Source organism: Squalius cephalus, assembly GCF_949319135.1.
Source record: "Squalius cephalus genome assembly, chromosome: 22".
NCBI lineage: Eukaryota > Metazoa > Chordata > Actinopteri > Cypriniformes > Leuciscidae > Squalius > Squalius cephalus.
In genome coordinates, this window is record NC_137143.1 from 30,365,389 (window position 1) to 30,391,413 (window position 26,025).

Below are 26,025 nucleotides of genomic sequence, written 5' to 3' on the forward strand. Positions count from 1 at the left end.
AGTTGGATTTTTTACTGTATTTGAAAGAAATCTCGCCAATGCTGCATTTACTTGATCAAAAACAGTAATATTGTGAAATATTATAACAATTTAAAATAACAACTTTCTATTTTAATATATTTTGAAATGTAATTTATTCCTGTAATCAAAGCTAGCATTATTCCAGTCTTCAGTGTCACATGATCCTTCAGAAATTTTTCTAATATGCTGATTTGCTGCTCAAGAAAAAAAATAAATAAATAAATAAATAAATAAATAAATAAATATATATATATATATATATATATATATATATATATATATATATATATATATATTTTTTTTTTTTTTTTTTTTTTTTTTTTTTTTTTTCATCATTATCAGTGTTTTGTAGAAACTATTTTTTTTTCAAGAATATTTTTAAGGTTAAAAAGAACAGCATTTATTTGAAACAGAAATCTTTTGTAACATTATAAATGTCTTTACTGTCACTTTTGATCAATTTAATGCGTCCTTGCTGAATAAAAGCATTATCAACTCTGGATGAGAAGCTCGACCGGTATGAGGAGCCAGTCATAACAGATGTCATTTACATATAGAAGTCTTAACTGTAAAATCAGAGAGATTGAAAGTAGTCATGGACACTAAATTAAGACTGTTTTGGTGCAATAACCCTTATTTTCAGGGAGAACAATTAAACTCCAAACCCAGCATAAGCACGCATAACTCTGCTAGGCCGCTTTTACAAGGCGACAGCAGAAGCTGTGTTGAGTCCAAACTCAAGGATGTTCTCTTTTGTCTTGAGAATGTGTCAGTGCATCTTAACCAGCGCGAGCGGCTGCCAGCAGAGAGTATGTTGAGGATTGTGCACAGATGGTTCAGCGGGAGACTCCACATCGCCAGTGTTTCAAAGCCTAATCCCTCAGGATACCAGGGTCACCTGCTTTACAAACAACTTTAATTGCCATTTTGTATTTACAGCACAGGCACACTATACACATCTTGGGTAAAGAGCTGGGGAAATAATTAAATAAAGAGGGAAAATAAGCTAGTGCTACTATGTAGGGTGAGCTCAGTTGATCCCAGTTGCATATGCTGGTAATCACCACTGCCTGCTGGATTTGCACACAGGCACGCAACAAACAGGCCTCAGCCAGGACCCTGCGCAGTGTGTGTGTCCTTCTGACTGATGCATTATATATCATGGTCCAAATATGAATCTCCAGATGCTTTTTCTGTAACAGCTTGAGACTTGTACTTCTTTTTAGGGTGTAGGATTTAGATATTTTTGCACTGGGCGTTGGAACAGTCCAACCTTCATCTACATCTCATTAAAATCAACACATTCATGATACAATTCTTTTGAAATGATTGGAAATTTGCATCTGGTGTCAACATTTTTGTTGCTCATAGGTGATGATGACACTGAATGCAGTCACAAATACAATGGTCTATAGCGTCCTCTAGTGGCTCAAGAGCTGCATTTCTCCAAAAAATACATGCACTGGCTTTTAACAGTGATGTTTTACCATTTTAAAAGCAAATAACATTTACTTATGCTATTTTAAGTTTAAATAAATAAACAAACATTAAAGGGATGGTTTACGGCACCCAAAGACTTCATGGTATTTTTTTCCCATACTATGGAAGTCAATGAGTGCTGTAAACTGTCAACATTATTCAAAGTATCTTTTTCTTTGTGTGTTCAGCAGAAGAAAGAAATTCATACAGGTTTGGAACAACTTGAGGGAGAGTAGGCTAAGTAATGACAAATTTTCATTTTTGGTTGAACTAACCCTTTAACCCAAGTGAAACTCTTCAAATGTAACATTACTGTGATATAGTCCCCTGTAGTTAAAAAGTTAAGAATATCCACCTCTATATTTTTTTCCCAGGAGATCCAAACAGATATAAAATACACAAGGAACCCTTTTATTCAGGTACTATTGATCTGTCGTTATTGTTCTAGTTTTCCTTCCATAACTGAAAATATATCTGTAGTGAACACTATGCATTTTAGGGTATATTTAGGTTAATGGGCCTACATTTTCATCCATCTATATGGTGACTTTTTCTAATAAAATTGATTTTCACCCCTCAGATGCTGATACATTCTATTTTGTTATAATTACTCTTTTATTGTAAAATAAAAATAAATAAAGCTTTTTTTTCTTTGTGATTTAATACGCATGATTCTATTTTGACAATAATATAAAGTACATGATTAAACGTAAGAATATAATAAATGAATGCACTAACTGTATATTCAAGAAGAATATAAGAGGACTTTTATTTTGCCTGGTAGTTCCCCACAAGGAACTAGACCCGGAAACACATTTTATAATAAATGTGTGATACGTGAGTGGGGTTATATTGCATTGCAGACAGACACAGGCCCTCGGACTCACAGCAATGGCCGGGAAAAGAGCTCTAGTGATTCTGGCGAAGGGAGCGGAGGAGATGGAGACGGTGATCCCGGTGGATGTCATGCGCAGAGCGGGGGTCTGTACAACACACACAAACACACACATGTTATATTGAGTGCCACTGAATGCATGTCTGTGGGCATCTAGTTATATATTATGCATGCTCTTCATTTTTTGCGGTGTTCTTTGTTGAGCGAATGCAGTGATCAGGTGTTTCTTTTGCATGGATATTGCTCATGTGCAACTGTATATGGTCACACACACACACACACACACACACACACACACACACACACACACAGCTGCCAGACTCTGAGCTGCCACTGTGTAAATGCCAAAGTTTGCAGAGAGTCAGCTGGACTGTGACATTATTACATAATCAGATTTTATAAGTACTTTTTTGGTAGAAGGTGAAACTTAATGCAAGGATGCATTACATTGATCAAGACTGACAGTAAAGACATTTGTTATGTTAGACAAGATTTTTATTTAAAAAAAAAAAAAGCTGTTCTTTTGAACTTTTTCAAGAATCCTGGAAAAAACATATCATAGTTTGCTCAAATATATTAAGCAGCATAACTGTTTTTAACATTAATAATAATCAGAAGTGTTTCTTGAGCAGCAAATCATCATATTAGAATGTTTCTGAAGGATCATGTGACACTGAAGCAAGGGCGAAATTGTCAATCACACATTGGGGGGGACAGCTGTGGGACTTTTTGTGTTGGCCCATGCACACATTTTTTTAATCAAAATAAAATAAAAGTCAGAGTCCGAACACTTACCAGCATACAACAGTCATGCTGTTAAGTGTACTTGGTACTTCTAGGGGGGACCGGGGGCTTGCTCCCCCGGAAGAAAATTTTGTACATTTTAAAGGTAAGTTCATTAATCTGGTGCACTTTGAGTCACCCGAATCCACTGTTAAAAATAAATAATCCACCCGCAAACCGCCCGAACCTATGATATTCTCTGATTTAGATATCTGCATCTGATCATCACATTACAATTATTCAAATTCTTAGTGTTAAGCATGATAATATCAGAGAATGTCTAATATGGCGGGCTCTGATAATATGGTAACATATCACACTGACATAGGCTGATTTAAAATGAACATTTATTTAAAATAAAAGTTCTTCTTTTGCCAAAATTATATTTCCTTAATAGCCTAAACAGAGGCTTTACTCAGTTTGGGCCATGCAAATTATGGGAGTTTCCCGGGAGAAATAACAAACCGGGAGGGGTCCGGGAGATAGGGCTAAAAAACGGGAGAAACCCGGGAAAAACGGGAGTGTTGACAGGTATGGCCAAATGTCTGTCAGATTTCGCGCTCCTAACTCTTCTTCTGTTTGGTTTTTCCTAAATCACTGACGGTGCACGAGCTACTAAAGGTATAGGGAAAACATGACATGGATTTCAGGAGAAATAGGTTTTGTTAATGTATAGTGTAAGGCCAGTCGAATGAATTTGGGAAATGGACCGGCCGGGATTTTATATTTTCGGAGCTCGAAAGAAAGACGTATTTGCAGTCACATCGATATCGCCCGCATAATCATACAGTATGATCAAATATTGGGGGGGACAAATTGTCCTTCTTTGAATATTGGGGGGGACGTGTCCCCCTGTCCCCCCATAGAATTACGCCTATGCACTGAAGACTGGAGTAATGATGCTAAAATTGCATAAAAAAATGCTTTGATCACAGGAATAAATTACATTTTAAACACTATTTCATATCTATCTATCTATCTATCTATCTATCTATCTATCTATCTATCTATCTATCTATCTATCTATCTATCTATCTATCTATCTATCTATCTATCTATGTATATTTGTGTGTGTGTATATATATATATATATATATATATATAATATGAAGAGTTCAGATGCAAAAGCCTCTAAGTGCCATCTGAAATTTTCTTCTAGAATGCTCATTTTTATCAAGCTTGTATATTTAAGTTCAGTAATTTCACTTAAATGGCATTGCAAATTACCTATTAATTGTCATTTAAGTGAAATTACTGAACTTAAATATACAAGCTTTATAAAAATGATCATTCTAGAAGAAACTAAATATGCCTGTAAACTTGCATATTATATTATAACAAAGAAAAAGTTTCACATTAGTTTCAAATGTAAAAATATACTGATTAAGAAAAGCTGAGACATAAAATCTCTTATTTATACATCATTCAATCTTAAACAAATTTCACAATTAGGTTTGGCTTTAGATGTATGATTTTGTCAACTGCCAGCTATTACACAGATATGCCCTCATCTCTCTCTCTCAGATTGCTGTTACTGTGGCAGGTCTGGCGGGTAAAGAGCCAGTGCAATGCAGCCGTGAGGTCATGATCTGTCCCGACTCCAGTCTGGAGGACGCCCGCAAACAGGTTCGGCTTTAGCTTGGTCCCCATAACTTCAAAGTTGGCTAGAGATCATCATAAGTAGCTGCTGTTCTTCTAAATTCAATATCAGTCTGAATCTCTATTCTTCTGTGAACTGATTTGGGCTGAATGAAGTTGAAGATGAAGATGAAGAAGAAGATGAATGGAGTGTTGTCTCCATCTACTGGATAAATAATGCATTGCCAGTAAAACCATACCACTGGTTACCATTCAAATTTAATTTAAATTGTTATAACTTGATTTAAACTAGACTTTCTTAAAACATTTTCAGTTTACCCTTGACATGTACAAATGCACATCAGCTATATAACAAAATCTTGATAAGGAAAACGTTCCTGGTTTTCCGCCTAATGCAGATGCATGTCATTTTTCTGACAGGGTCCATATGATGTCGTGCTTCTGCCTGGAGGTTTGCTTGGAGCTCAGAACCTTTCTGAGGTACAAATACATTTTAATTATGTGTATTTAACGGTTGAACGGATTCCATAGGAGAGTTTTACGCCATGCACATCTTGCATGACATTATGCCGTGTCCCTCAAATAAACAGATAACATCTTTGAGTCATCTGCTGAGGTTAGAAATGCGGACGTATTGTGAAATGCAAACATTGCATAATCATGTAAATTCAAGAGGTGTTGTGACAGTGTGACAGTGATTTCAGTAATGCATGTTATGTGTGTGTGTGCGTGCGTGTTTTGTAGTCTCCCGCTGTGAAAGAGGTGTTGAAGGACCAGGAGGGCAGGAAGGGTCTGATCGCTGCAATCTGTGCAGGTAATCTTCACATCGTGACCTCTGTGCGCACATTAACCTTTCCCTGAATTAACATCATTTATTTCAACTGTTTCAGTGCTGCTCCATTATGCAAAATGTCGGGAAGAGAAGTCGTATATTACCCTTTCCCTCCAGTGTGAATTTCCCTGAGGGCCTTTGCCCCCGTTTGTACACCTGAACCGTCTGGATAATTTCTGGAAGATTTCTGTGCCACATATCTATGTCAATATGATGCTCACAGCTCAGTGGATTATAATTATGACTGCCGATCTGTAAAACTAAAAATCTGAAATACAAATTATGAGGATAATGAGTTGTAATAATTGGCGGTATTAAGCACGTCCATCTTCATTTGGAAGCGTATTGAACACCGAGACGTGTGCTATCGGCTGTTCAAGGGCTTGTGAAGGACGTGGTGAATGAGGACAGTGAGCCCATGTGGCCGTAGAGAGCGCAGGAGAGTGGAAGGCGTCCCAGAAAACGGCAGATGTCCCTGAAGAGATCTGTACTGAACAGGAAACGGCTTCTTTTAGTGCCGTGGAATACCTTTAAAATGGAGTCTATATATTCGGGAATTCAGAATGCATGATTACGTTGTCAAGATTAAATTAGCAGACACAATTTCTCTGGTAATTACTCTGTCTAATTTGAAATCTGCATCCAAGTTTGTTAGCTTCAGTCCATCTGTGTAACCTTTATATACTGTATGCTAGTGTACTCCTAATAGTTGGCAAACTAAACTTCTATATTACACACACACACACACACACACATATATCCACATAAATGATTGTTATATGTTGGGAACAAAGTAAAATCAGATCCAAAGCACGCACATCCACAGCAAAGCAATATGTTGCTCAAATTTGGTGCTCAACAAGGAAATTAATAAAAAAGGAAAAAAAGTCAGCACACCACTGCTCAAAAAATATGAAAAATGTAATGATAGACACACACACAAGTGGTAACGTTTCGAGGACATAGGCTCTTCGTCCTTTTTTTATATTTTGGGAACAAAAATATATTATGTTGCAATGCCATAAATGCCCAGTGGTTTGTTTTTTTTCTTCATTTTTTTTTATTTTATTTGATGGATTATTTTATTTGATGGATCTTTTTCATTCAAGGAATGAAAAATATTTTTATGATTATAAGTGTATTATAAAAATATAATATGATTTTAGCTTTAGTTAACGATAATAACCCTGAACGTGACATTTTGACTATTCAAATGCTGTATGTTCCATGTAGTGAGGCTTTGATAGCCTTTGAGACTGTGATTGGGACATAAAGGTCTATTATACCTGCCTGTCTTTTATTTCCTTTTGTGCACTGAGCTTCTGACAAGCAAGACCTGTAACAGTAGATGCCAGGGTCAGATCGGTCAGCAGACGTCCTGCCAGAGAAAGTGTAATCACTAGACCGCACTGGGCGTCTGCCAAAGTGCACAATCAATAGTTAAGAGCTCTCTTTTCATTAATGTTCAGATGAGCTTAGTGCACAGTCAGGGCTGCAAATTCGGCTGTTGTTATTTTTAGACCCTATTTTTACTTCCTTCCGTTCGTTCTTCCATTGCGGATTGCAGAATTAGATGGAAATTGTATACCTGGTTAATTTTGGATAATAATATTTTGATGTTTGGCTGATGGTGGTATGATGAACACCATGTTAAAGTCACTTTGCCCCTCACAGGCACTGAACACTAAATCATGACTTCAGACAGATTTTCAGCAACACCACCCAAAAAAAAAAAAAAAAAAAAAATCACATCAAATCAAAATCAAAATAAGAATAACAGGATAATTATTTACTTCATTATTTCCCACTTTTAAGAGAAAACTGTAGTGATTATCTAACTTTTTATCATTTTTTGACCTGTTGCAGGCCCGACGGCACTTTTGGCTCACGGTATTGCATATGGCAGCACAGTTACCACTCATCCAGGTGCCAAGGACAAGATGATGGCTGGAGGTAATGTCTCTATGTATACCTAGTCATTTTCTCACAAGCATTGATGTCAGTGATGGAAACGTGCATACTTGGAAAGGCATGTCATGGAAAAGATCACAAGATCAACATCCAACAGAGGGTGCTGTAGGGAACCGCACAATGACAAGTGTTGGAAAATTATAAGTTAAGTAACAGTGGGTGAACTTAATGCATAATATGCACTGATCATCTTACTGGAAATCTATGGGCAAACAGTTTATTGCATTGTGATATGTAGCCTATATAATATTATGTAGGCTACTGCATATATCTATAAATGCTGTTGGTCATCCAGGATTTCTGTGCATACTTAAAACAGTGCACAGTTTACAAACTATATTCAATGTAAAAGTAGTATGGCATCTCATGCAGACAAACAGCCAAAGTATTTTGCAGCAGGAGAACAAAGTTTGTACTTGTAGACTGTGGTGATATCTTTAGCCATATGAATTATTTTGTGTTCTTCTTCTAGATCATTATAAATATTCAGAGGCTCGAGTTCAGAAGGATGGAAACGTGATCACCAGCAGAGGGCCAGGCACCAGCTTTGAGTTTGCCTTGACTATAGTGGAGGAGCTCATGGGTGCAGACGTCGCTGCCCAAGTCAAAGCCCCGCTCATCCTGAAAGACTAATCATCAGACTGTGAAGATCCGCACTGTTTAAAGTTGCTTTTACAATTGTGCTGCTCTGCCAATATGAAAGGGAGTTTACTTTAATTGGCTTAGGATGTGATTTTTTTTTTTTTTTTCTGATGCATAGAAAAATTAATATTTAATGAAATTGCTTAAACAAACATATTTGAAGAGAATTATTGGAGATTGGCCATAGATTATCTAAATGGCAATTAAAGTAAAAAATTTTTTGGAGCTTTCTGTCAGATTCCTAGTTTTCTTGCTTTGCACTTGTAAACTTCTGTACCAGAATAAAGGATAGTGCATTAAACTCACGAAGTCTCAACTTCTACATTTAACATTAATAGATCTATGTTGCCTGTTAAAATCTTGAGTGTTTTGACGCCACAACAGCTAAGATATATGTGTGTGTGTGTGTGTGTGCATTTTTTTTAAAAAATATTAAAATATTTAATCTATTCGTCTTTAATGCACCGCATAGTTTGAGGATAGTGTATTGATCAGGCCTTCATAACTATTGGTCGCTTGTAACATATTTCCAGTGACGTACTGCAAGGCCAACCAATCAACCGCCGCTGTCTTGTCGCGGTGCGTCTCAACCAGCCAATAGGAGCGTCCTTGCGCAGCGCGAGTGTTTCTTTTGTAGCGCGTGGCGAGATTGTGAAAGCGGCAGGAAAAAAAAGTCATTCGTTGCATCTTGACCAACGTCACTCTGACTGAACGAACGCGCGACATCCCATAAAAAGCAGTTTTTAAAGGTGAAAATCGAAAAAACGGCACATTTAATGAACCCTTATCCCTCTGCAAGGTAAGAATAAGATATGATATCCATGTTTAACGTCTGTTATGCAAGAAAAATCACGACTAGATACTTTTTTGCTGCGGTAAATCGCTGAATGTTTCATGACGTTAAACTGCCGTTATCTATGCATGTAACTTATATGAGGACTTTATGTCAGGCTACAGCTTATAAAGTTCGGAAACGATACTTTCTGTTGTAGCCTATTTTACTATTCGCCTTCTATTTAGCTGGTGTATCGTCTCAGAGAGGTTTGATTTTGGTTTTGATTTTGATGAACAGCATCTGGGATCTGCGGGATCAGCATCTGCTTCCATATTATAATAATAATAATAACAATACTAAAAACATGCCAGCTTTTTGTTTACCATCTTTTAAATGTGATTTATACTCGAAGTAGAAATGGGTTTTGTAGAATATCCTTCGCATCACCCTTTACCAGTATTTACCATGGTTACTATAGTTTACTCTAAAACACCTTTTTTACTGTTACTACTGTAAAACATTATAGCGTTAGAATATTTAATTTAGTTCATTTTTTATGTTCGATGTCATTGGCTAATAGTCAATAGGCTAATAATATTATGATGATAATAATAATATAATTGGCTAAAGTTAGTTTAATTAAAATAACAAACACTGTGTTATGGTGTTTTGGTGGAAATTATGGTTATCATGGTGTTTGTTTGTTTTTTGTATGAGGGAACTGCATTAGAAAACATATGCACATATTAACCATTTAGGCTACATTTATACATTTGCCGGCTTTTGTACAAAGTGACTTGGGCCTAGATTACATTCAAGGATGCATGCCTTCCCTAGGAATCGAACCAATGACCTTGGTGTCTAACGCTACTGTTTTGAACTATAGGAATGCATTCAAGGATATTGAGGAGAGTTTTGCGCATTTGCTTACGTGATATACCTGGATTTTTGAGCAGACTTGAATTAAGCTTTCTGAAATGCACTCGAGACGTTCACACTGACAGAGATTTGCAGCAACCCAAGCAGACATCAATAATTTTCAGTGAGAATTAAGAATTTGCAATAAGGATTCATTATTGACACTGGTGATGTGACAGTTATGCAAATGCAACTTTATGCTAATGAGCAGCCAACATAATGTGGTGACTAGCAATGCCTGATGCAGTTGGATTCTGCGGTGAAGTAATGCATACTAAAAGATTGCAAACGCTCACACAACAAGGATGTCATCACTCTCATTGGTAGTTGCTGGAACAAGATGCTCTGCATTTTGACAATTTGCATATAAAATTACTTTTCTTCGAGTTTCTGGATTCGGCCACATCCTGTCTGCAATAGTTGCTCATATTCTGCTAGAAGCTTTCTTTTAAAGGGGTGGTATAATGTCCTATTCACAAAATGTAAAATAAGTCTCTGATGTCCCCAGAGTGTGTATGTGAAGTTTTAGCTCAAAATACTTCACAGATATTTTTATCTAGCATGTTAAAATTGTCTCTTTTTGAGGGTGAGCAAAAACGCACTGTTTTTGTGTCTGTCCCTTTAAATGCAAATGAGCTGCTGCTCCCAGCACAGGGGGCGGAGCCTCAACAGCTTGTGTCCTTTTAAGTTTCAAAAACTTTTAGCCTTTTATGTTCAAACCGAAGTCAGACAATGATGGAGAGACTCAAGAAGAAGTGACAACATGTAGAAGCAACAGGACATTTCTGAATGGTTAGTTGATGAATTTATGTAGCTTATGTCTAATCTTCTAGTCATTGATTAGCATATTCTGTCTTCATAATCTATAAATCGTGTTCCGGGGACGGGGTTTATGTAAATTTTAGGGTTAGTGATGTCACTAACCCGGGAGGAATGTGGTGTAGTCTCTACCAGCCGTTTGTTGTAGTCCTTAAAAAGCGATTTTTAAAAAGAAAATCTCTCCCTTTGCTTTGAACTTTGAGTGTTGTAACTTTGCAGATGTTGTTTATGCTCAAACAGCAACATTACACACTAACTAAAGTTAGAAAAGTCAAATCATAAAGTGAATGTGTTCTGGTCATTTTGTTGCTGGTAGTGTAGTGTGAAAATGGTCTTTACACAGGTTGGATGAATATAATTAGAAGTTATAATTTAACCTTTTTTAAGGTGCTACAATAGAATGCTGTATAGAGTTAGAACATTCTCACTTTTTTTTTTTATTTAATTTTCAAAAATACTGCAATCAGTCCAAACTGTTTGGCAGGCAGAGAAATGCACTTGCTCTGTCAAAAAAGTATTTAAAACTGGCTTCCCCTGCTTTCACACTTCAGCTGGGCTGCAGTTATTTGAGACCGCCCCTCAAGCCACATGTGAATGTGCTTTTCTCAACTCGAGTGCAGGAACAGGAAGGTGAGTAAAGAGGCAAGAGTTCTCCTCACAGGCTGCATGAAAGTGCATCTTTTTCTTTTTTTTTTTCTTTCTTTTTTTTTTTTTTTTTGCGGGCCTCTGCTCCGTTCCACTGCAGCGCTGCAAACCAGTGTATAAATAGAAACCACTGTCTTACTCATCTTTTAACAAGCTGCATTTGGGACGAGAGTACTGCCAGGAGTCATCCAAACAAAAGAGTAACATTGCACACCAATCCAGCACAAAGAGTATTGCTGGTACCACAGTGTTTGTGATATATAATAGCTTGCATAGTTGGCATTGTTGAGGATTGCCCTTGAAGAATGCATGATGGAGGCATTGTAATAATGTGAATTCATCTAGAAAAGATGGACATTTAATTCCACTCTCTTCCTCAAAGATATTTCTGGAAAATTAGCATATTTTGCGGCACATTTTCCTGCTTGAGTAGCTGTACAGTACAGAGCTGGCGGCTAGACTCTGGCAAAGAGTGGCGCTAATAGCCAGACTGAGTCATTCATTGGTTCAGTGATGCAATTATGGGAGCGTTTACTGACTTCCCTGATTGGATCTTCCCTTTTAACCATATCCGTTGGTTAGGACGAGCCCAGCACTTAAAAGGATAGTTCACTCAGAAATGTTAATTGTGTCATACTCACCCTTGTTGTTCCAAACCTGTATGAATTTCTGTCTTCTGCTGAACACAAAAGAAGATATTTTGAAGAATTTTGGAAACCAAACAGTTGATTTCCATAGTATTATTTTCTCCATACTATGTGAGTAAATTAGTAAATTTAGGCTTTCCTGTAGCTCAGACAGTTGAGCGTTGGTGCTTGCAACGCAGGGAAGCAGGGAAAGCAAGAACTGATAAGAATGTAAATGTGTACCTTGAAATGCAATGTAAGTCACTTTGGATAAAAGCGTCTGCCGAATGATAGAATTTTCACTTTTGGGTGAACTATCCCTTTAAGGCTTATTCACATCAAGGATGATAACTATACAGTTTAATGATCTTTCTAATTCTTTGAGAATAGGAAAGTCCAAACAACTATGACGTTAACAACACAGAGGAACTATATCGCTGGAATCACTTTCAGAATTTTTTTTTTCAGCTGATAAACACTGACAGCCAATCAGAGTCCACTCAACATTAAAGAGCTCGAGCATTTAAAGCAGCAGACGACAAAACTGCAGCGCGCTTCGAATATACAACTTTAGCATGAATTGGTGCGGATGCTAATGGAATTATCGTTATACTTATCTTTATAGTTATTGTTTTTGGTGTGAATGTGCCTTTAGATTTCCAAATAGAACAAAAACTTGAGGTTTCAGCATTTTACACGTTTAATAGTTTGACTATTCCTTCTCAGAAACATAAAACCCTCTTTTCAGAAATTAAATAGTTAATAGGAAACACTTATCCAGTGTAATGGTTTTATTTTAATGGTGTCTCAAAGCGTGAGCAAAGGAGCATGTTTGTGCTACTTCAGAGTAAATTACTTTTTTTTTTTTTTTTTTTTTACTTAGTGTAAGGGACATTGATACTCTCTCACCTGTCCTTGTGATGCCCTTAATGTGCGTAGAGCTTCCTAGAGTGATGTGATATCCAGTGTTTTCTGAAATATTATGGATAGTTGATTGCTGTAATTTGTCATATTTTATCTCCGTGACATTTTCAATTGCAGGGGTTAATTAGAAACCTGTCAGATGGTAAGATGATCATCATTATAATAGCTGTGCAATTGTATATTAGCTGTGCAAATTTAGTTCCAATATTTCTATTGCTAGAGGGACTTGGACTTTGAACACTCTACACATAACGGGCAAAAATGACTTGGTCGTTCCCAGCATGCACTTTACTGTTGTACCTTTCAAGGTCAAGGTTGTGTTAAACATCTTTCTTAGAATTACAGCAATTTGCTGAAAATGAGCTCACCTGCTTCATTTCTTTCTCAAACTATTGGTTTCCAGCTGAGAAATGGACACAGTCCTGCAGGAATTGAAATAGGCCTACATCTCTTTTCATCACGAGAATGCCAGTGCACATCCCAGTGGGAAGGCTGTGGATGTTGCTTGGTGCTGTGACAATTTATTGCTTTTTCTAAGTGCTCTTTAATCTACGAGTCAGGGAAAGAACAGTGTAAGTTGTTCAATGTGCTATTATTTGAGAAATGTATTGACAAATGCTTCAGGGCATTCATGTGTAAGCTTTGTTCTTGTCCCATGTTGTAATTGTAGCTGGGGTTTTTTTTGTGACATTCTGAGGCAAAGGAAGTTTCCATCACATGTATAACTGAAAAGATAGTTTTCAGGAAAACCTACAGAATTTTCTGTGGTGGTTCTATTGCAAAAAAAAAAAATACTAAACAAAAGATTTCAATTATTTGAAAGGATTTATTCCTTTCCTGATGTGGCTGAAGACAACCTCTTGAGCTGTTTTGCCTGTGGACCTATTAAAATGATGGCTAATGGATTTCTATTTAAAAGGAAACCTCATTGGTTTTTAATGTTATAACTTGTCCACCAAGCATTGAATTTATACACTGAACAAAATTATAAACACAACACTTTTGTTTTTGCCCCCATTTTGCTTGAGCTAAACTCAAAGATCTTTGTACACAAAAGGCCTATTTCCCTCAAATATTGTTCACAAATCTGTCTAAATCTGTGTTAGTAAGCACTTCTCCATTGCCGAGATAATCCATCCACCTCTCAGATGTGGCATATCAAGATGCTGATTAGACAGCATGATTATTGCACAGGTGTGCCTTAGGCTGGCCACAATAAAAGGCCATTCTAAATATACACAAAATATACACATACATTTGTGAATGTTTAATAGACTACTGTGTTCTTCTTCAAGAATGCATTTATTCTTACACTCTTCTACGTAGCACTCATAGTGCTTCGGCTAAATGTTGAGGTGTTTCCTTTCCTTATGGTCTCCAAGCTGCAAAGATGGGAATAGAAAGGTGGCATAGAGATCTGCTGTAGTATGAATAAACTGGACGTGAGCCAAGGACCAGCGACACAGTAGTTTGCAATGCTAGAGTTGCTGCAGTCCCCAAGGCTCCGGGCAAGCGTCTCATAATAAAGCATGTGCTAATACAATCTGTGTGGAAAATGAGATGATTATCTATAGTGCAGAAACTGAAATAAAGGAAAGGCAGGACCATTGGATACAGTCTATTTTTATAAGGGATTTCATGCTATAGTAGTAATAGGGATGGTTTAAAAAAATTCCCCTGGTTTCACAGACAAGGCTTAAGCATGTTTGAGCTGTTTTAACTGAACGCAACTTGCACTGACATATCTAAAAATATGTCAGTGCCATTGTTTTGTCTCGAGATGCACACCAGTATTTGACTTTTTTCTATTGCACATTTATAAAAGCTACTTAAATGTCTAGGGGTGGGGGAAAAATCGATTCTTAGATGCATCGCGATGTGGACAATTCTGAATCGAATCACAAATTTAAAAAATCATTTTTTTGAAATGTTAATTGATAATGTAATGTTGACAGAACGCAAAAGGTGCCTGGACAGTCTGTGGCATGCATCTTCTGTGCACATAACAGAGACGCATGATGGTTGAGCGAGAAACCCGACCGGCACCCTCTGCATTAATATCTAGCGTAACTTTGACTATGAAGTTGAAGGGAAAAAGGACCTGGACGAGAGCCACACTTTATGCAAGTAGGGCTCCCAACTGCAACCAAATGGGTGACAAGAGACACCACTTTGTCCAATTGATAAGAGCTGCAACTTCTGTTACATACGAGAAACATCAAACGGCTAACGAAACTAAAGTGAAACGAAACCGCCCTATTCGTTTGAGCTGCGCAGAACTTTTAGCGCAACGCGAGCTCAGAACAGGTTTACTCGTGGGCCGATCTCAATCACACAACACTGTTATTACACAGCCCTGGGAGATCCAGTGTGAAAGCGTTTGAATTCACAGCAGAATTAATAACATCGCAGCAAGATCCAATTTGGAGCATTCAAATTCGGCACAGAATTTTGTTATAAACCACACATGTCAGATCAAACAGCGCTGACGTGGAAACCAGGATAACCTTTAAAGCTTCCAACCAACTCGGAAAAGGCTAAGCGAATTACAAACTATCGCAACATTTATTGCCAAATCACTTCCATTTGTTTGATCAATAAAATATATTGGAAGTAAATTCATTATGGATCATTACAAATTCTTTGCTTTAAAAGTAGCAAGTAGTCACACACAGTGAGAAGAAAAAAAATCTGTATAGAAAAAAATCGTTTGTCATCTCATTGCCCTCTGAATCGTAATCGAATCGTGAGGTGCCTAGAGATTCCCACCCTTATAAATGTCCTAATTAAACTAAGGCCTAATCCTGGCTTAATCTAAGCCCTGTCTGTGAAATCATGCCTTTTATTTTAATTAACAACCATTTTTTTTAATCTGTCAAAATTACAAAAAGCGTTTAAAATAATGAGTTTTAATGAGAAAATAATGTCCCACTGTATGTTCTTTCCCAACAAATTCTGTTTCACAAGGATACATTTCCGATTATGGAAGCTAAATGCATTGTAAATGCTGTTTAATGTTATCTTTTGAATTTTTTTTCGAGAGAAGTCAGTGTCCTTCGACCTAATATCAAGTCCAACATTATGGTGAAGAAATGAGTGTAGAACCATTTCCAGAACCCTTTACCTGTCCAAACACATTTTAGCAGTGGGTTTATATGAAGACATTTTAAACATGCTAGCTTAAATTTGTTTGTGTCTGCTTTCTTCTCTCTCTCTCTCTCTCTCTCTGTTCCTCCTTGCACCCGTTGTTCCTCCATATGGTTATGTTGCGCTGACTGTGCAGAGCGCTGTGTTCGAGTGATGTAAGAGGGAGGGACCCTGCGTTTAATGCATCTACTGTGTTCCACAGTCTCTATTCTCCGGCATTGTCTCGGGAGACTTGCTCACACATACTCGCTGCTTTGGTCTCTCTCTCCTTTCCATCCGCCCCCTCTCACGCGCACACTCATGCACTCAGGCATACAGGCACACACATTGACAGGGTAGCGTGGAGGATAAACCCACTCACCATTCCCGTCTCATCTCCCCTCCTTCTCTCTCTCGCAGTCGTTCCTGACGCTCGGCGGAGGCAATCTGGCTGCACACACCCAACTCTTCTTCAGCCTCGCCGAGCAGGACACGCTGCATCAGGCATCGCAGAGGTGGGTAGTCAAGCAACAAGACGCTCTCCTTCTCATCCTGCTCCCCACTTAAGCGTGAGTCTGTGTGTGTGTGTGTGTGTGTGTACGTGTACTGTGCGGGCGAAAGGGAATCTCCTTGTCTTTCGTCTCCTTGTCTCGGCATCTGCTTGCTGCGTTGAGAGGCATAACCATATTGCGCAGGGAGTTATTCTTCCTGCCTGTTTCCCTTTGTGCTCCATGATTAATGCATGCTGTTTCTGCTTAAATTAGCATTTGGCATCATAACAATCAAAAATTGTGCCTTGAAAGGAGTGATATCTGTGAAATTCATTGAAGAATAAGCATTTGATGGCTGAATATGAGCATCATGCTCTCACCTGCTGCAGTGCCCATCTGTTGCCCACAAATGCAGGCTAACGCAGTCGCAGTCCGACATTGATGATATGTGTACTGTTACGGCTTCGATTATAGCAGGTGCTAGATAATATTGTGAAGATGTGTTATGGTTGTCATGGTATTATGAGTACTGTCTGCTAGAGAGGAAGTGGCTTTTCCTGTTAGGTTGTGTGTGGACGGTGTCGCTCACAGGGCCGATGCTGGTAAACGCAAGGAAGTCGCAGGAATTTGGTGCAGTAAGTTTGTAATGGCAGCTACAGCATTAGAGGAAAAAGGTGCTAGGTCTCTTGTTTTGAAGGTTAGAGCTTGTTTTTTTTGTAAATTAAGCCTATTTCTTTTGTATTTTGTTATCCCAACCATGTTTACAAGTCCTTTCTGGTCAAAAGGGATAGCACTGATGTTTTTTTAACTTTGCGGTGTTAAACTGCATCAGTGATTTGAATGTATTATGCACAGATAGCTCATCATTTTCATAAGACATACTATTTTCCTTGGTAATATACAAAATAAACTGCTGTCATATGGTAAATGATACATATTACAAGCAATGCTTGTCTTATATTCCTCTATGCAGGAGAGCTGCACGATTCTGTGTAAACTGAGAATCACGATTTTTTTGTTTCAAACAGAGATCACTATTCTCCCATGATTCTGAACAAACAACTAAACAAAATAACGTAATCTACCATTGCTTCTGACAAAAATGTTAATTGCTGCAGTCTATTTAAAATGTTTTATTAATCTGAATTATAAAAAAAAAAAAAAATGGGTTTGATTCACTCATAAATACTTCACTTGTTTCATTACTGGATCAATCAGCATTTTTGAACGAATCTCTTGAATGAAGGATTCAATGACAAATACATTTTTTAACAGTCACTTGTTGCCATCTGGTTGCCATCGTTTTAATCATTATTTAAAGCACCAAGTTACTTTCAAATGGTGATTTGCTGTATTTTGATCGCTACCGCAGACATCAGTGTTTTTATCCAAACTATGAACTTATTCCAGTACTTCTGTGATAATATGAACATTTGTAACACAATTAAAGTCAAGAGAAATAGTCAAATAGATAATTTGGCTCCTTTAATGGTTTTTGAAACATACATGATGACCAGTATAGTCAGATTCCTGAATGAATTACTCAAGTGAACCAGTTATTTTTATTGGAATCAGAAACGCTTAATCAGTATTTAATCCTGAAAAGTGCTAGAATCATTCAGTTCCTTGTAGTTCACATCCCTAACAATGTAAAAAATCATAATGATTAATATGCATAAAATATTGTTTATTAACCTTAAAACTGTAAAGAATTTTGAATGTCACTGATACATAAGATAAAATTAAGAATTTCTAGGTACATAATCACTGTAATGCATTTAAGAAGTGAAGGCAATGCTATTCTAAAGGGCCCTTTCACACCTACCTTGTTTGGTCCGGATTTTCTGACTTTTCAGTTTGATCCGAATCAAAATTACAGGTGTGAAACCTCCCCCGGACCAAACAGACGAAATTTGGTCAGACGAAAAGAGGTAGTCTCGGTCCGGATCTAACTGAGCAAAGGTTTGGTTCGTTTCTAGTGTGAAAGCATTTTCTGTTTGGTTTGGACTTTCAGACCATTTACAGGAAGTTCCGGTGGTTCCCGCAGGATTGCTTGCCGTCTTCTCCTCCTCTCCTGCCGGAGACCATAAAATGTTCGCACAACTTGGACGTTCATTTGGCGAATTTGAACTAGCCTCGCGTATAGTTGGTGCTGCAGGGAGTAATACCGTAATAATAAGAGTATAGCAACGATATGCGTCTGTTCATTCATCCTTGTCAAAGTTTTATTTTATTTTTTTCATTCTTGTCAAAGTTACCCACCGAATTGACAACACGCTGACGTCAGACGCACGTCCGTTTACAAACCAATCAATGTCAAGATGCAGCCCACATAGATGATGACGACAAGACGCAAGTACGTCATGTAAAGTGCTTTAGTGCGCTCGCATAATTGCAATGTGAAACCAAATCGAAACTTAGCAAATGTATAGACCTTATGCGCCAGAGAAACAAGGGCACAGCCATCTTTAGAATATTGTCTTTGAACTTCCATTTTTGCGGTCGCTCTGTATATTTCTATGGCATTGCTGTCCAAGAGTAATTAGCTTTTGAAGTGGATTTACTTAATGTAAAGTTCATGAAAGTTATCGTGAGGATTGTAATGTTTAAAGCAGATGTCTTAACAAATGTCAGTAGACCGGGAAGATTTTAAAACGAGCCATTCATTCATAAATACGCAAGAACGCTGTGAAAATACAGACCTGAAGACAAAAGACAACGAGCGCAGCGCTGAAAAGGGGCAGGGCTACATAAGGTCTATAAAATGTATCAAAACATGAACTTTGGTTCGGATCTTGTTGCGGACTTTCAAGTGTGAAAACGCCTTAAGACTAAAACACCATACAATGCCTTAAAAATTAGGCTAATAATATCTCATGTTTCAGTGTCATGTTTCAGCATTGAGAATAATTGAAAAAAAAAAAAAAGACAGGATGGTGGTCTTTTTTGTGATCCTGAGATACTGTCCAAAGATGGATGTGGATGAGAATGCTAGAGGATGACAAATTTGAGATATGAATTATTTCATGCAGTTGTTTTGCAGCAGATTTGTCTTAATAGTTACAGGACTGTTTTCAAGCATGAGGGAAGCTCTGCATGTAGATTTAAGCTTCTCCGCGGAGAGAACGCCTTAACAGTTCTCTCTAACCATCCTGTGGTGCAAACGCAGAGCTGCTGTCTTGCTGCATTACTCGTGTTTGGGAGTCCCACCAGGGAGAAGGTGTGCATTTGCAGATCTGGGTAACCTACGGCATTTATCACACCTGTCTTCATCGCAGGTGTGTATTAACATCTGTAGATGTGTGTGTGTTTCTTTGGTCATTTAGACCACCCAGTAATGTTGCCAAAGAATTTTTAAGTATAGACTATACAAGGTCCAAAATGGACACTCGCCAAGTGCCAAATGTGAGTAAAACTTGGCCAGGTGACAGTAATGGTTTTTTGGGGGGGAATTGCAAAACGAACACTTTGTAGTTGTTTTTCTGACTAAAGCAATATGAACAAATCAAAGAAATCCAGGCTGCCACTGATGCATGTCTTCAAAGTAATTTAGGATGCCAAAATGTTTGTTGTAACATTTTGTGGCACCTTTCTGATTACATAGTTTTCCTTTTTTGTCTTGAAGTCTCTTCTAACTAAACGGGAAGTTCAGGCAGGACATATTGAAGGACTTGGGCCTGGTTACAACAAACCCCTTAAGCTAAGAATTTGTTTATAATTAGGCTAGTTATAAATAAGGTTATAATTAAAAACGAATGATAACTAATTATTTCTTAACTTAAAGGGGTCATGAACTGGCTTTTAAAAAAAATGTTATATTGTTGTCTGAGGTTAATTTATGACGTTCGCTTGGTTTTTACATTCAAAAGCATCAAAATGAATGAGTAATAGGCTATTTTCTACCCTTGTTTTGAGCCTAGATCCTGAAACGCTCGGTTTAAATGGGCATCTCTCATTGAAGACTTGGAAGTAAACGCCCACTGCTATGATTGGATAACAGTTTTGCGTATTATAATGAGCTTCATGTAATGCGCGAATCGGTGGGCGGGGCTAAACAGGCAGTGTTGAAGTAGGCTTTCATCTTCTTCTGCGGAGGCGGGGTTTGATACCCTTTGACGTCAGAGATCCCCACTTTGAAAAACCTGTCGTCCGCTGTGACTGGTGTCAATAAAAGCTTTTATTGGACTAACAAGGAAGTTTTCGGTTCTGAAACTTGCAGGATATTCTTATAGTATGATGACCTCTTATGTCAAAAGCTCAGTTCATTGATTTCTCAGTTCATCACCCCTTTAAGGGGTTTGTCTGACTGTTCTTTTTAATGAGTTGATACTTGTTGTTGCTAGTTGGTTGCAAAAACTGACACACAAAGATATATTTACTTTCATTTATTTTTTATTTAATTTATAAAAGTGCTGACATAATAGCATTGGCTAAATTACTTACATGAAAGTTGTTGAGGAAGGACTTACTGTTTCCAATCACTGGAAGACAGGGGAGTGTTTGGGAAAACGGTTTGAAATCATGCAAAACACACATTCATGGTCTGTACATTTTCTCAGTTCCCACTGCTTTTGTTTGGGTGAATTTTGGACCCTGGGACTATGAGTTTCGCGTCAGGCCTATTTAAGAGTGAGTGTGAGACAGACCTTTCTCTCCAGGGGTTCATCATGCAGACCATCCCTCCACCTGTTCCCTGGCTACATGAAGGACAACAGTACTATAGCATCGGCTGATAAACAGGGTTCATTTGCTTTAATGAACAGCAAACGGTTCAGCTGCATTAGAGTTCGGGGTCTTGTAAATTTTTCACTGACCTACATTTGCATGTTTATTTCTATCCTAACTAGCACGTTAATTATGTCCAGCCTCATTTGCCTAGAGCCACGTTTCAGCTGAAATCACAGTAGAGTTAACATTAATTTAAAAAAGGAAATGATAACTTGTCTTATTACAACCAAAGCTTGCAGATAGCTAACTTCGGTTGACTCGATTATTGTTTCTACATTGCCTACTTGCCAAAAAAGACAATAATGCAAAAGAGCTGAATATACTAATTAGGCACGACTCCATTCTCTACTCATTAGTGTTTAACTAGAGCACACCCGTTTGCCCTTTTCTTACTGTAGACAAACATCTTGACCGTATAGATTGCGCTATTGAGGCTCAAGCATCGCTATCACTTTTTTCCCAGCACTGGATCATCGTTGCCAATAAATTGTGGGCCTCCTTTCAATACTGGAAGCTCTCGTTCTGATAAAGAACTAAATTGATTATATTTTGTCAGATCGCTGGATTGTCCCCTAGCCTCCCTATTCTTGTGCCGTCAACATTTTTCCTTGGGAATCAAGGTCATTTCATTGAAACATTTTCTTGAAATGTATTAGCATGTTTAATGCATTATGAAAGGAAAATAGATCTTGCAACTCAAATGCAAAACAGTTATTGAAAAATGTTATGTAATTTAGGTCATCAGTGAAGAAGGAGATGAGAGGGTTAGTAGTGCTAGACTTGTTAGGCTGTTGACATTTTTTAGCCAGATGAGTATTGAAAAACTGAGTTTAAATTTTTTTTATGATGTTGATATTAGTTGGAGCATTTTCCATCTCAACATGTTTGGGATTAGGGTTATAAGTCACTTGACAAATGATAAAAATAACACCACTCTGACAAGTTAATATTTTGAAATGGTGGGATTAAAATAGTTTTTAAAATGTTATAAATATCTTGTATAAATTACTGTAAAAACAGGTGGGCTAATCTGTAGCATTACATGCAGGTGACGTGATTATTAACCTATGAGCTGCCACTGCTCTTCAAAAGTTTGGGGTCAGTAGGTTTGCTTTGAAAGAAATTGACACTTTTTTTATTCAGCAAGGACGCATTAAATTGACCAGAAGCGATGATAAAGAATTGCATTGCTACAGAAAATGTTCAAATACTGTAAATGTTTTTTTTTTCTTACTTTCTATTCTTTAAAGAATCCTACAAAAAAGCACCACAGTGTCCACAAAATTACTGATCTCAACTTTGACAATAATAATAATAATAATAAATGATTTTGAGCACCAAATCAGCATGCAAGAATGATTTCTGAAGGATCATGTGACACTGAAGACTAGAGTAATGCCTGCTGAAAATTCAGCTTTGCCAAAAATAAATAGCATTTGAAAGTATATTGAGTAAATATTTTAAATTGTTACATTTCACAATATTACAATTTTTAACTGAATTTTTTATCAAAAAACTTTGAATGGTGGTGTACATGCATCACAGCATCATTGCATGTTCACTGTTTAGATACTTTAGATGCCAATCATATAAAGAGCATAAATCCTAATACACAAATTATAAGAACAACGTTCATTGTCTGCAGCATCCATTAACGTGAATTCAGCTTCATGTGCACCTTTCTAAAAGACGCTTTTCACCTTTTTTTATATAGTTTAGTATACAGATGCTACATTATTTTACTGCCATGTGTACAGGTGAAACTCGAAAATTTTTAATATTGTGCAAAAGTTAATGTATTTCAGTAATTCAAATTAAAAGGTGAAACTAATATATTTAGTTATATATAACTATATACATATGCATGATTACACTTTTCAGAGGGCCGACATTTCTGTATTTAAAATCCTTTTTTTTTTTACTGATTTCATGTAATATTCTAATTTTCCAAGATTTAGAATTTGGGGTTTTCATAAGCTGTAAGCCATAATCATCAAAATTATAACTTTTGCACGATATTCTAATTTTTTGAGTTTCACCTGTATTTACATTTGTCATATATCAGTGTTTCCCCTACAGTGTATTCAGCAGCAGCGCAGCGCCACCGCCGCTGGATTTTCAGTGCCGCTGCAAAATTTTCACATGATCAGTAATATCACGACATTCACTTCATTCACTTACACACCTAAAAACACTGAGACATGGCGACCGGCGCCGCTGCTAATGCGGTGGCTCTGAATCCACTTGTTGACAAGAAAGGAGGAAAGAGCCACATATGGAAATATTTTCGATTAGGCTAATGTCACATTGCTATAAGGGGCCGTTCACATAGCGCGTTTTTTTGCGTGTGCAAATTCGTTATTTCAAATGTAGTAATTCACCTTTATTTCTAGGTGAAGACAGACCTGAGGAATAGGCTACAAGAACAGCATCTGGCCACGTGCATGCGTGTCAGCATTAATGGCGGATAGTGCCCCCCCCCCCCCCCCCACAATAGCATTCAATTACCAAAGAGTCTTAGAGATCTTCTGAAAAGCCCAGAAAAATTAAGTGTTCACAGATTTGGTGTGGCCTTTGCCATTAAGATAAAATTTTAAATAAATTGTAAAAAATATTTTTCTGGGTTGTGCCGTTTATTTTTCCCCTATCAATTTCTACCTTATAGCTGAAAATTAACACAAAAGAAAAACATGAATAATCCTGTCTAAAATTATAAAATGAAGGTGTCTGTTTGTGACCAGTTCAAGGTACGTGCTGCAATAATCATGCCTTGAATCTGTTGATGGTATGTCATATTTGTATGTCTCAAAATGTCCATTTCTATCTACAAAACTTGCCAGAAGTCATGGTTTAAGGGGTTATTTTACAAATATTCTTCCGGAGGTGCATGCCCGGGGACCCCCAACAACCTCCGGCACGTAACGGCACCGCTGCTGGAAAAAATTCTAGGGGAAACACTGTATATATTCATCATATTTTTAATGAACCTCTTGGCAGAGGCTGTCCGGTTGGCTTTTGTTGCTGACTAAAAGCTGTCCTGTATCAGTATCAGTCAAAGATGAAGAGGTCATATTCCATCAGCCTGGTCTCATTGGGCAATCACATGTGTATGTGCTGCAGGGAGAGCCTGAGGGAAAGAGGGAGAATGCAAAAGGAAGAGAAGGAGGTAGAGAAAAGAGGATAGGACACCACACACACACACACACACACACACACACACACACACACACACACACACACACACACACACACACACACACACACACACACACACACACACACACACACACACACACACACACATAAGGACTGAGAAACATTTTATTCAGAAGGGAGAACTGGAGAGGCACAAGACAGGATGACTATTGCTGAGTAAAGCTGCTTCTCTGCTATGCAGTCGGTCTCTAACCAATCGCAGCTTTGCTGCGTGACTGAACTCCCCAATTGGATCAGCGTCTGTTTATGTTCTGGTGTGTGTGTGTGTATGTATGTGTGTGTTCTGGTGTGTGTGTGTGTATGTGTGTGTTCGTGCACCTTTGCTCCAGTATGTCCCGTTTAAGAGGTGAGCGAGAAATTGATGTTATCAGTGATGCTGATTGTGTAGCAGATTATGATGATGCACTTTTACACTATCACGACCCACACTGAAACTCTGCAGTTTATTGACAGAACTATCATACTGGGATCAGTTTGGATAGAATGCTGATTCATGCTAGAGATTATTATGTGCCATGTGAGCAAAACGTTGCAACTCTTTCAGATCTTTTAAATGACTTCATGCCAGGCTGATATTTGGTCATTTTGATATTATCAGCATTAGCAAACAACTGTGCCATGCTTGGCTGATTAACAGTCTTTACTTAGCTACACTTATATATGTGTAAAAATTAAGAAAATATAAATTACATTTCTGCAGTTATGCATATAATGCGCATTCATTAGAAATGTTTTTATATTTATGAAATTATAGTATGTATCTGCATTTCATTGGCAATCAGCCACCCTGCTTTGTAGATATTGATCATTGAAAAACACATATTTGTTGACCACTAATGCACACCTTTGTTTTTTAAATGGTACAAATCAGCATTACAGTATTTTGCTGGGGCATTAGTATGCACACACACACACACACACACACACACACACACACACACACACACACACACACACACACACACACACACACTCCATGCAGTTTTACATTAGTTTGCTTCAGCCCACACAATCTGCACTGCTGCCTTATGTACAACTGCAGCTGACGCCCGTTCAAAGGCTTGCACAATCACTCATAAGTGTCTCTGTACAAAATCCCAGCATGCACAGCAAACCTGAGCCACTTTAAAATCTTGTGTTAATCACTGAACTGTATATGGCTGTTTTTTTTTTGCTTGCTACTCCTGAACATGAAGCTCGTGTTCTGAGCCGCTTTCATATCTATACTGTAATGCGTGTGCATTTCTTGTTGTTGTTTTTTTCTTTAGCATATGGCAAGATGTTGATTAAGTGTGAATATTAGCTTTTATTTTTTAAAGAGCAGTCAGGAAACAAATGTCCTTCAGGCAAATGCATTGAAAACAGCACAGATCTGAGTCACATGTGCGGACATGTATGTAATTAGACAGATGGGCCATGTTTTTGTTCATGTGTTTATGGATGTTATATATAGATGTTGGGAGGGTCCTTCAGGCAGAGTGGCCAACACATCGTGTCGCTCCGGTTAGGGTCGAGTGTAAATGATGTAACGTGTT

The 26,025-nt window shown here is 37.7% G+C and overlaps 2 protein-coding genes across 5 annotated transcripts in view; both read left to right on the forward strand.

Annotated features, from left to right (window-relative positions):
- The first annotated feature begins 2,282 nt into the window (after positions 1–2,282).
- park7 (parkinson protein 7) lies at positions 2,283–8,527 on the forward strand. The gene is made up of 6 exons (XM_079858010.1): positions 2,283–2,481; positions 4,703–4,804; positions 5,198–5,257; positions 5,522–5,591; positions 7,476–7,562; positions 8,053–8,527. The coding sequence occupies exons 1-6, from the start codon at positions 2,392–2,394 to the stop codon at positions 8,211–8,213; spliced, it is 570 nt and encodes a 189-aa protein (XP_079714136.1). The 5' UTR covers positions 2,283–2,391; the 3' UTR covers positions 8,214–8,527.
- A 310-nt stretch (positions 8,528–8,837) lies between these two features.
- The window catches only part of kcnab2a (potassium voltage-gated channel subfamily A regulatory beta subunit 2a), a 91,678-nt gene continuing 74,490 nt past the window's right edge, over positions 8,838–26,025 (forward strand). For 2 of the 4 annotated variants that reach the window (XM_079857051.1, XM_079857052.1), the window contains exons 1-2: positions 8,841–9,021; positions 16,476–16,570. The gene's annotated coding sequence lies outside the window, so the exon portion shown is untranslated. Of the gene's footprint in view, positions 9,022–16,475; positions 16,625–26,025 lie in introns of all 4 variants that reach the window. The other 2 variants (XM_079857049.1, XM_079857050.1) reach the window with 2 other exon arrangements.

What these genes read in the sequence shown, in the direction of transcription:
- park7 (XM_079858010.1), top strand. Translation starts at nt 2,392, where the DNA reads ATGGCCGGGAAAAGAGCTCTAGTGATTCTGGCGAAGGGAGCGGAGGAG. An exon ending in GATCGCTGCAATCTGTGCAG is followed by an intron (nt 5,592 to 7,475) that starts GTAATCTTCACA and finishes GACCTGTTGCAG; the next exon opens with GCCCGACGGCACTTTTGGCT. An exon ending in GGACAAGATGATGGCTGGAG is followed by an intron (nt 7,563 to 8,052) that starts GTAATGTCTCTA and finishes TTCTTCTTCTAG; the next exon opens with ATCATTATAAATATTCAGAG.